Source organism: Numenius arquata, chromosome 11 (genome assembly GCF_964106895.1).
Source record: "Numenius arquata chromosome 11, bNumArq3.hap1.1, whole genome shotgun sequence".
NCBI lineage: Eukaryota > Metazoa > Chordata > Aves > Charadriiformes > Scolopacidae > Numenius > Numenius arquata.
In genome coordinates, this window is record NC_133586.1 from 3,780,689 (window position 1) to 3,793,313 (window position 12,625).

The window sequence follows — 12,625 nt, forward strand, 5'->3', positions numbered from 1 at the left end:
CACACTTTTTCTGCTTATTTTTTGTGGTTCCATTTCACCCAAACATCCATTATTTCAGCTAATTAAAGGAGTGGCTCTGCACTAAGATCTGCCTGTCAAGCCAGTGGAAAAGATGATGTATTGAGTACAAAAGAAACCCGCATCTACAACACAGCTTATAACCAATGCTCACTGCCCCAAAAGGAAACTTATAAATCTACAAAAGACCAGACCTGAAACACTTCAAAGACAAAAATGTAGTACTAAAGGGACCTTTTTCCCTATTATTGCATAATCTGGAATTATTTTTAAATTGTTTACATGCCAGTACCACGCATGCAAAGTGCTGATCTGCATTAAACATTTTCCAGCAAGCATACAGGATCTTGCAAAGGGCATGCTGACAATTTTAGGTACAGCAACGCAAAGTGACCAATTATCACCAAGAGCCATTGGAAATTTTCGATTTAGAAACACTCTTAACCTGCAAGGAAAAAAAACATTTGCTAATGCAAACCTGAAAGGAAAATATTAAGTCCTGGATGGAAAAATGTTCTGGACTCCTGCCTTTCTAAGGGGCTCCAGAACTGAATTACAAAAACCAGACGGCTCTGAGAGCTTTAGCTTACACAATTGTTTCTTCATCATGCAGGATAATGGGGGAAGAGGGGACGAAGAGCCTCAAATACTAGTAATGCTGAGACTCAGCAGTCTTTAGTGGGCAGTATCACAGATGCCTGAATGGCTGTGTGAAGCTGTCTGTCTGTCTGTCTGTCAGAGCCAGCACTAAGCTGGAGCTGAAGAGCTCTTCCAGATCTGAGCAGGCTCCTGCACTTGTGCATGCGCCTCCCAGATCCCCAGGACTCTGGAAATTATTTGCATTGTACTAGAAGTTCAAATGAAACCAAGCTGGTTGCTCCTATTTTGCTGAAGTACCAAAGAGGCTACACAAAGCCATTATGGGGCAATGAGCCCAGAGAGAGCACAAGGAAATACACACTGGAATATGACCATTAGAGCAGATCCACCATGCCAGCGGACAAGTCACGATGGAAACTGCAAGGTAGCTTCAGGGTCACTAATTATACCTGCAGCTATCCAGGGACAAGGAACGAGAGCTACTACACATGATGGCCTGGGATGTGTCTCTTCTCTTGTGTTCTGCAGGAGGACAGCTCTACACTAGACACAATGCTCCCCACAGGCCGTTTCAAAGGTGCACGCACCACTTCCGCTGCCCTGGGCTATGGCTGATGGAGGAGAGGCAGCAGGACTGTGGTCCCCACTGCAGAATCAGAGCGGAGGCAGCTCATCAGCACCATGACTGGACACCCCTTCGTCACACCTGGGCTCTGGGGGCTGCAGCCAGCCTCCTGTATGCTGATAAACCCTACACAAACCCCCATCCGGCCCTGCACACCAGCAGGCAAGACTCCCATGGCTCCACACCCCACATTTAGTTTCACCCTCTCTGTTTCTAGAGCTTCCTTAGCTGCAGTAGGCAACACCAAGACAACCTCCACAGGCTGAATGAATGGCAGGATCCAACAGCAAACACGGGGCTGCTGCCTCTTCCTCTCTCTTCTTCTGACTTTTCACCTAGTGTCTAGGTACCAAACACAAAGCCCTTTGCTAACCCTGCCATCCCCAGCTTACCAGCATGACAAACTGGGCTATTGTCCACGACAGTGACAGTTCTGCCCTTTCCCCTGAGTAGGGGTGTCAGGCCTAAGCAGCTTCATGTGCACATGTTCATCCCTTTTTCATATGTAAGAAGGCTCTGAGCATCACTGGCCACAATACAATTCTCAGCGGCCAGGTTGCCTCATGAAGGCACCATCATTCCTGGTAGACACACCACTAGCCTTTGGGCAGGGAAAGAATGGGAAGGGAATGACCTCCGGCAAGCGCAGGGCAAAGGCTGGCTCTCGCCATGAAGGGGGATGCCCCATATCCCTCCCGCAATACCCTCTTCGGGCTGCAAAGGATCAACAAAGACCACAGAGAACATTGATGGTGTTAATTCCCACCCCCAAGGGAAAGCGATTGAGGGAACCAAAAGAACTCCAAATGGCCAGAGCGCCAATTGCTGTATTGAAAATACAAATGACTCAGCTCTAAGTGAAAGTTTCTATTTCTGTCTTTTGGCCTCAGTGATTTGGTTCCAATCCTACAGCTTGAATCATTCAGAAATATGCTTTTGCGTGCAAGGCCAGCTATGCCACTCTTGCTTTCCAAATTGTAAATTGGAAGATATACATTAAGCATGCAGAAGTATGACTATGCTTTTGGATTTTCTTCATGTTCATTTCCAGGCATGGCTGGAAAGAGGATTATTAAATGATGAAAGGTGTCTCTAGTGAGACCATTCCTGTCCAACTGAATCAAATATTATAGCCATGAAACCAAACCAAGATTGGATTTCATTTGAAACTTCGTAAAATAAAATTTCATGGCTAACTTTGGTTTCTTTTGAAACTTTTCCATTTCCCTAATGTTCAAACTTTCCTCAGAAGGGAAAAAATTCCATGCATCAATGTTTTATCTCTTTCAAAGAAATAATTTGCTCAACATTCTTCTAAAAAAAAAAAAAAAACAAAACCAAAAAAAGTCATTAATGATTCACATTGGGGAAGCACCAAGGCATGGCTAGCCCTCTTCTGCTACAGAACCAGCCAACATCTGTCTCTCCAGCCTCATGAAACTCCACGGATGCTATCGGGAAAGACAAGCCCCTGTGAGGCTTGCAGAGAAAGCTGATGAAAGTGGTAGGATGAAGCTCACAGCTGCTCCATGAGGTCCCCTTGGGCCACAGCAGCAAGCCCAGTTCTCCACCTGTCCATCACATGGCAGGGGTCCTGGATAGCTGCTGTCACCTGAGCTGCCACCAGTGTCCCTCCTCCCTTCCCCAAGCAGCACAGCAGGTCTCTTACAAAACCTGGACATATGAAGACTTTGGAAACGCTGGCCAGAGAGGAGCTAAAAAGGGAAAGTAACATTAAAAAGATATGTAAAATACCTTGTGCGACTCCAGTTTAACACGTTCAAAGAAGATTAAGAGAATCGGGAAGAGGTGGAGAAGACGAATAGGAAAAACGGACAGTCTAATTACAAGACTACAGATGAAAAGAGCTTGGCTTGTAGAGCCTGGAAAAGTGAAGGCCGGATGGGGATGGGATTACTGTCTATAAATACAACCAGAGGGAGACACCAGGGAAGGAGAAGAGCTATTTATGTACAGGGTATGAATATATTTTGGCTGCCAATTAGAAGAAAGTTTAAAACATTAGAGAAATGAGGCTTTGAAACAGTCTTCTAGAAAAAGCAGAAATAACAGGCAAGTCAATTCACTTAAAACAGGCCTTGCATAAGGTTTAGGAGTGTGACACCAGGCCACTGACCCACACAGTCCTTCCAGTCCTACAGCCTGTGTTCCCACCTTATGCACGTGCAGAAGTTAACCCAGAGACCGAGCTCTAACAGTCTTAACACGTGAGATGATAACAGCTTCACAGGCTACTTTGAGAGAAGTTTGTAGAAAGACAGAATATCTTTTAGACAAACTGACAGATCTAGGAAAAAGCAGACACTTCTAAGGGAAGAAGCCTTTCAAGAGATTTGAGGGGGTAAAAACACCCCATGCAGCAAAATCCAATCTTAGTACGTTAGACACAGTTCAATGTGCTGCTTCAACTGTGTCTGCTAGCTTAATAAAATACCTTTCCTATCCTCATTTCTCATTTACCACCAAGACAACAATTCTAGATTAGTTTAGGTAAAAGTGTTGCATGCTGAGGAAAAGAAAATGCAATCAAGATATTGGATATGGTTAGCATCAAGAGAGTGGAACAGGCAGTTTTGCAACAGAAGAGCCAAGAGAATTGCAGAGCCGGGAAGAGCATCAGAGGAAAGAGATGACTGTGATAGTCTGGAAAAGAAAAAAAAACAACAAACCACAAACAAAAAAACCCCCAAAACAGTGGAGAAGGCGAGGCTCCACTCCAGCTCCTACTGAACTCCACGGGAGCACTTCCACCAGCTTCCATGCGAGTAGGAGCAGAGCCTCCAAGATGCTGGTTTCCAGGACAGAATATCTCAGAGGGAAGATTACCTTAACAGCTGTGTCTGGAGCAGGAGAGAAAGCCTGATGAGAAGACCTCTGCTGATGGCCAAGACAGTGCCGGTCCTGAATCAGGCTGCGCAGTGATGTGATGCCAAAGCTTTAATGGGGGCTACCAAAATAAAATAAAACTTTCCCTCACTTGTGACAAAACCTAGAAGTGGCTGAAGTGCCTGCATTTGCAGAGAGAAAGAATGGGGAGATATTTCCCTTTTGTGTTCCTGATGTCTGTGAACATCAGCATTCATTTCAGCGGAGGAAGGACAAGGACTCTGCCTGGCACGATGCTATGTTCAGGCGAAGGTACATGCTGTGAACCCGCTGCAGCCACAGCATTTTTAGATGGCTTCTTCAAGGTAGAGATGGCAAAATTAGGCAAGGCACATTTCATCCCCTTCCCACCAACCCATGATGAACTCCGACCCATTGCATCTGAGAACCCGGTCCAATCCATGCATATGATTTCCATTTGATAGCTTTTATTACCACCCTGCCATCGTGTGAGAGGTCCAAGGTGCAAAATACTGGAGAATTGTGACCCTGATTACAAGCCCACTTAAGGAGCTGGACTTTGTTTTTCAAGCTACATTTGAGATCTGAAAAGGGATCTTGTCCATTAGTGTTACACAAAAAAAAAAAAAAAAGAAGTTCCTGTTTGATGCAAAAATAAAAGCATTTTCAAAGGCTCTTTGATGTGCAAGACAGAAAGACATGCAGGCAGATTCTGGAGGAGGTCTTGTCTTCAGCAATTACCAGTACTCTTTTTGAATCTTGCTCCCCAGACAGAATTTTTATGTGAAGTAGATAATCACACTGCAGAGTGTATCAGCTCTAAACCTTGTGGCTTTTCAATTAAGCAGAAATAACCTCTACTCCAAATACTCCTTAACCAAGATGGGAATAAAACAAATAACCCCCAAACCAACTAACTGCAGGTGAAGCAATTCCAAAGACATATATGCTTTTAAAAGATTTCATTTTGAGCTCTTCACGGGTAGCCGTGCAGTTTTCCAAGCAATATTCTGATCATTAAAACAAGCAGTGATGTAATTTCCACAGTGACCACAAACATACCAAGAATATTTGAGCTAAATTTATCCAGACTTCTTGTTTGAATCACTGCTTTGGTTCGCTATTTTTCCATGATTTTCAACTATGCACAGGAAAGGGGTTGCGGGACAGCCTGGGACTAAGCTTTCCGCAGCAGTATCCAAAATGCCAACCTTTATGCTTGGGAGCCACATATTGCCTATTAGAAATGAAATTAAGCTGCTCCTCCAGCTCCCAACCCCAGGTCCCTGTTCCTTTCACCCTTCACCTTCCTCCCACCCTTCCTGTAACAGAGTGACCCTTTCCCTCACCCTTGGGTGACACAGCAAGGGGCTTGTCTTTGTGGCCGAGAAGTTCCCGAAGCTCCCCAACAGGACAAGGCGAACCAAAAAAAGAGAAGATCTGCTCCAGATTTCCCACTGCTCTGTGCAGGTCCTGTCCGGAGCAACATGTCCCACCACCCATGCCATGAGAGCTCAGGCTAGGGAAGGCTATGTAGGGACCTTCAGCAGCAGGTACACATGTCCCTACAAAAAATAACCTACAAAGACATCACTGGGGTTCACTCTCTCTTCCAACACACACGGGGTGGCCAATTATCCCGCTGGGAGGGACTGCGTACTTGCAAAAACTGCAAGCCCTGAGATTTTACTACATCAACTCTGCTATTGTTCAACGGGAATCTTTTTCAACTGTCATATTTTAACATGCTCTGAATATGTCCTTGCTGACTCTATTTCAGATTCATGTTTAGACTCACCGAACACTCACATGTTTTAAAGGCAGTTTGTAATTTCTGAATATACACGTTTGTTTTTTTTTTTAAACCAGCTGACCCCCAGAGCCCCTCTGACTGCAGGAGGGCTTTTAGAAGATTGAAGGCCTTCCCTAATACTTAAAGGCTTCTTTTATAAGTCCTCCCTCTAAGTAAAAGCAAGGCACAAATTCAAAGCTTCGACACACTTCTGTTGTGAAACTATCAGCAGCTTACATAAAAGGGCGGCTGCTGCTGCTACGGGCATACATAATCATGCAAATAAGCAATTGCTGACCCACTAATGAGCACACAGACTTGGATTAAGGAAAGGAATTAAATATCAGCCTAAATTGATGCAAAATCTGAAACGGAACCTCTTAAGGGACAGACTTCACCTGTACAACACACTAGGAGCTAAATGGTATAAAATCCATCCCCCACACCTTCATCTGCGATGCAAACATTTCCTCCCAGGGAGCTGCCTTCTGCCAAGCAGAGCCCTGGCAGCCCCTTTATCGATCAGAGAAATGAAAAACAAACAAACCGCAGACTTAATGCTGTAAGGATCCCTGAAGATTTGATCCCATGCCTGTTATGACAGTGCAAAGACTTTAATGGGTTTTGGATAAGGCCCCTGCAGGCTTTGGAGAGGATAAAAAAAAAAATAAATAAATTCATAGCACTTTCTTTAATGCAAGTTTAAAATCCCCTGCAACATTGCTGCCAAAACAATAAATTGATTACAGGCCTGGTAAAGACTGAGTTGGTGTGAACACTATCAATTACTTTTTCCCACTGAAACAGAGGACAACGGTTCTATGACCACAGTGTCAACCCCCACCTGAGAGCTACCTTATAATCACACATTAGCAACATCGTTAAGGAGTCCCTGAGTATGGGTTCTAAGGGCAAAGGATTTTCTTTACTATCTTATCGCCTTATCTTTGTTTTTTTCTAGGGTTCTTGATAGAATTGTCATAAGTTACATTTTAATGCAATACACCACAAACACGTTTTAGCTAAAGGTGGAAAAATAAAAGCTGTATAGCAGCAGATAAGGCCAGATGGAGCTCAGATAGAGACTGATGTTTTACTACTGTCTGTAAATCAAACCCGCTCTCAAGTTGGACTCTGTTCAATTAGCTTCCCAAGGTCTGGCACTCCCAGAAGCTCTGCCCTCCTTGCTACAGCCCTCAAGCTCAAGAGCAGGCTGGCTTTGATGGTATTTATTGGGAAAAAGCTGGTCCTGCCACTACTAAGACCTAAGTGGCCCTTTATATCTCCTTGACTCCAGAGGGATGCAGCACCTACAAACCAAACTCCCACTTTCCACATGCACAAGAAGATGTTTTCAAAGGTAAATAGTTCTTCCTGATGCCTCTGTTTCAAAATACAAGGGACATCTTCTACGGGTATGTCTGAAGGACAGTGCTTAGTATCTAGACTCTGAAAATAAGTTCAGAATGTCTTAAATTAGGCACTTAATTGTAAATGCCCCAGTATTCATTGCCCTTTTTGGAAATCCTGGCTCAGTTGGGTGAGATGGTGCAATATGTGGCTCTGCTACAGTCTGCACAGGAGAGCAGCCTTAACCACACACATTTGCTGCTGCAGACCAGCCTTCCGCATTAGATTCTGGCCTCATGTGAGATTGCACCACTTCTGTATGAAGTGTGTATTTAAATATGTTTAAAAATACAAGCCTATTACTGCTTTGCTAGTGTACTTCCTATTCCTGCCCAGCATTTCCTACTTCTCCTTCTGCAGGGCATTATGCAGTAAGAGTAACTCACATAAGATACCTGTCTTAGTTTTTGCCTTTTCTTTTTTTTTTTTTTTTTTTTCTTTTTTTTTTGACTTGTAGGAATACTTTCAGTTTGCTGTTCGGACTCGCCTCACAGCTTAAACAAGCAGGAAGAAAAACAGAAAACCTTCAAGGGTCATTTAGTCTGACTATACAGAACTTCAAGCAACTGACACACTGTGCAGGTCTCCAGTGCTCTGTATGGAATGGAAAAAGTGGGACAGAGGGTGCAAGTACTTTTTCCCTGTTAATACAACACAACGTGCCACAGATGTGGTTAAGTCAACATGCCCCAAGACCTAGCTTGCTGGCCCCAGGTCACAGCTGATGTAAAGATTTTAACATTTACATGGTGATTTCATGAGGAACAAAGTGATATATATCACTGGTACTGTCAACACTGATTTTCCCTTCCTCCTCTATTCAGCGGCAAAGACTTAAAAGCAAAAATATTCACACTACCAAATGCAATCATATTTAAGGCAACCAAATCAACTGTGCAGAACTATGAGGAAATGACAGCAAAGATCTCATCTGGAGACCATGTACATGCATACCCAGGAGCAGGGTGAGCTCTGCCTGCTTTTAGTGCTATAAAGAAGTCAGGTTCTTCCTACAGACTTTTATTTTTTAAGTGGATCTCACACTGCCAGGCTGACAGCCTGGAAGGCTCTGGTTATCCAGTAAATACAAAACGTAGAGCAAGGGCAGAGTCTGTGACAGTTTCCATCCCTCCACTTACAGTTCCGTCCCCTCCTCAAACTGACACCTTCCAGTGAAGGCCTTGGCCACATTTGCAAAAGTCCTGCCCTCATGCAAACAGGAGCGATGCCGGATGCACAAAGCGATGTCCCAGGAGAACAAGACCTTTCATTTGCCATTAGCTAACCTCAAACTGTCACCATTCGATCCATTGTGAAACTTTCCATATAAAATTGCACTACCTCCTGAGCAGTCCCTCTTGTTAAAATGACCCTTTAACTCTTCAAGTTAAACTCTTCCAACTTGCACTGGAGACTTTTCTGCGATTCAGGAAGCGGCAGCTTTCCCTCTGAGTCAGTCCTGAGCTAAGCCATGGACCAGATGGGGTTGCCAAGGTCACTACCATCATGGGTAGTTTCTTTCTGATAAAATATAAAGCCCTGTGAGCTGCAGGGTCACCATGGCACTTGTGAAGCACAGCTTTAAGAGCCTCTGGTCCACTGCAAATTCCAACTCAGGTCATTATATTCTGGTTACTTGTTTGCTCCCTCATTTTAATATTTAGGTCTCTTTTCCAGGCCTACTGCACATGTCTATCTGTGTTTCCCCGGATGGTTAAAATTCACCAGCTTACAATAGATTTGCCTCCAAAGAAGTTGTGAAGGTTCATTTAGTTAATATCTGTAAAGCTACTACAAAATTTCAAACAACTATAATTGGCATCGTTGTCCCTAATTATGTGATATTTTATACATTACAACATAACACCCCTTTTCAATGCTCATTTCTAGATTTAGGAGGAGAGAAGAGACACCCTCTGGTGCGTTTGAAAGATAATCCAATTCCACCTCCGAGACACGCACAAGCGGCATATGAACACTCTGCGACTTTGAATAAAATTCTCAGTAAGAGAGAGATAAGCTCTTTAACAAAAGTACCCTTACTTTTCAGAAGACAATGATTGCTTTTCTACATCTTTACTGAACTGTCTCCTAGAAACCCATATGAGAGTTAAATCCTAGCTGTAAAATTTCATAAGATTCAAAGAAACCAACCAGCCCATAGAAAGGAGATGAATCTCTACTCTGTTCTAGGCATTCATACAGTGATATCTTTGGGCTTCCATTGTATTTCCTACAAGATTCATATTATGTCACCTCCATTATATTATGCTGAGCTCTTTAACCAAGTCTAAAAAAAGCCCCAAACCCGTGCTTCATAAGAGACTGCAGCCGCCCCCATATCTCTGCTCGCTTTCTTTCTTTTAATTAGGACAAGATGAACAGATCTAGGAAGGGGGAAGCAGTGTTTGAGGCAGCCAGGGAGGTGCTGACTGCACCAGAAATGGAGCATTATTCTGTACTACAGTGACAAATCCTCTCTGTGGACCAGCGAGCACTCGGCCGGCATCACCGAGTCAAGCCCAGCACCATCCCCAGAGAGTACGCAGGGGAGGAGAGCACACAGTTCTGAAACGCAGCTTGCCCGCTCTGAGGGTAAGTGGGCATCCTGCTGGGATACAGGCAAGACCACTGCCGCAGCCAAGAGGAACAGCAGAGGAGACACAAGCAGTAAGGTGAGCCCTTGCATCATACATTACATTTGCTAACTAAAGTCAATGATGCTGTGAACCTATTCTCCACGTTCTGGCCAAATGTAAAGCTGTCAGAAAAAGAAAGCCCTAAAATTCTTCAGTCTTTCAAAAGATCAAGGCACTGGGTGCACATCGTACCTACTGGACGGTGCCTCCAGCACTGTGCCGATCCAACTGACCCGTCACGGAGCCACCAGCATCACAACTGCTGCTTGTTAAGCCCCTCACATCCACACGCCTGTCCTGCCTGCCCCCCAAAAAAGACTGCAAGCTTTGCAGGCATTAATGAGGTCATCAGCATTAAAGACATTATCCGTGATCTCACTCCACTTCCCAGTGGTTCCCACTGAATGGAAGCAGGAGGCTGCATCTAGATTGTTAATAAATGCGCGTAAACAATAGGTTCAAATGTGGAGGCTGAGTGAGTCACCGCGTTCCTGCATTCAAGCTGTGTAAGAGGATCCAAATGCAGAACAAGGACCAGCTAACTTAGGGAGTGGACCAGCTAGCTAGCGACAATTATTCTTGGCAGGACTCAAACAATCCCGAAATAAAAATGAGTTTAAACATGTACAGTATGCTTATAAAGAGCAGCACTGGATCTTAAGCTCTCCTAGGATTCCCCTGTCAGTCTTCCAATGCTGTTTATGTAATAAAATAATCCAGACATGTACGTATAGAAGAGTTATACCAATAAGATTTATATGCTTCCAGTTAACCAGTTTAACTGAATATACTGACATAACAGAAACACATAATAAAGTTCTCAGAAGAAAAACTGAACTCACAATGTAGACAATATTATAATTATAACTAGTTCATGAGTGAATAATGAAGTGAAAAGTGAAAAAGGTATATTTCACTGAATTTCACTGAAATATACCTTTTTCACTTTTCACTTCATTATTCACTCATAAACTAATTTGTTTATTAACTGTATCTTTAAACAGTGAGAAAAACTTCTCAAATCACTATTGCAGAACAAAAATTTGCCAATTCTTAACACTTGCAAATCATTAGTGCGGATTAAAATTCTTCTCATGGTTTATAGCTTAGTATTCAAGTGGAGATAATTTATTCCAGAGAGAAATTCAGAAGACAAAATTTAAGAATTTTAAGAATATTCAATAATCAAATGTTCCCAATTATTATAGAAAGAAGACATAATGCTAATTAACAAAAGACAAAACAAACAGAAAAATCGCTAGCATAGAATAAGCAAAATACATACAGAGAAAGGAAAGAGTTCCCAGAGCTCCCTGTGACGCTGGTGAGAAACGTCTTGAGACAAGATAAGGCAGCCTCTGAATAAAGTATCAGGTTTTGCTTCATAGTTGCTGATAAAATCCAAAATAAGGCTGCAAAAACATTAGCTTCTACTGAAGCCTGCTTACTCACTACAGAGCGTCAAACACACCTTCATCCCACACTTAAAACGCAGATGCTGCCTCCTAATGAACTGCTTGTTGCAAGGGGGGAATACCGTTATACAATAACCAGAAGGCTATTTCTTGATGCAGAAACATAACTGGGTTTTGACTCAGAGAAATGCAGCAGTGCCTAGGAGCTGAGGGCTTCGGCGATAAAACTCATCCAAAAATAATTTGGCTGTTCAGAAAAAAAATTAACAGGAAGCGACCCGAAGCATATGTCCCTTCTGAAAAAGAAATTTCCACCTATGGATTTATTCCATTACATAAACGCAGACCTTCTAATCTAGCCCAACAATAAATCACTGCAAGCCACTGAATCAAAGCTGACAGTAAAACTGGAGCAGGTTACTATCTGTTCAGCCTGAGAAACGATGCTCTGATTTTAGCAGCTTTCATACCCTGAACACACACTGCATCAGTGGCTGGGAACATATTTGCATTCACACACTGAAAAAGCACGGATCTTGTAAAACATATTTAGGCACTGGTGAGACATGATACATATATTGACTAACTCCGTAGGCCTTTGGAGAAAATCAGTCTTCAGAGGAATGCTATTCTTATCATCCGAGTAGCTCAACTTCATTCTCCTTGCAAGTAAAATTCCATGTTCTCTACTGTAGATTTTCAAAGATTAGGGCTCAAATCACCAAAAAGATCTTTCATATATTTACGTTTCATTGAAACTCAGTGGCAGCTGTCTACTGAGTTCTCTTAAAACCTTTCGCTCCCAAATCTGAACAGGAAAGAAAAGAAATCGTCCTGTTTACCATTTTGTGGATCCATGGCGCGCTCTCTGCAAATAGCGGATTCCTCAGTTCCCACACACCAGTACATTCTGGGTCGCAGTTGTGAAGATCCCACAAGCAAACTTTCTGAAGCACTTAAAATTGAGTAATGTTGTCAAAGTTGAATGATGTCTGTCAAGTAAATGCAGGAGCAGAGCGACTGCTAGTAAGCACCATCCCGAAGAAACATCATTTACCCTGTTTAAAAATAAATAGTAAACCAAGTTAATCATTCCAGTATAAAAATTGCAAGATGCTTATTCGTCTGCACTCTAACACAGTTGTTACCATCCTATAAATACAATTATTTTCAAAATAGCTTTGTTAAGAGCGTAACGTGAGTTAACAGAGGAAACTAACACTGTCTCCACTACAGAAAAGATAAAGTTCACAGTTTT

The 12,625-nt window shown here is 43.0% G+C and overlaps 1 protein-coding gene across 1 annotated transcript in view; it reads right to left on the reverse strand.

Moving 5' to 3' along the window:
* Positions 1-12,276, reverse strand: part of LRRK1 (leucine rich repeat kinase 1) — a 76,504-nt gene extending 64,228 nt beyond the window's left edge. The window contains exon 1 of the mRNA XM_074155869.1: positions 12,210-12,276. Coding sequence (XP_074011970.1) covers positions 12,210-12,276 — 67 coding nt within the window. The remainder of the gene's footprint in view (positions 1-12,209) is intronic.
* Positions 12,277-12,625: the final 349 nt, after the last annotated feature.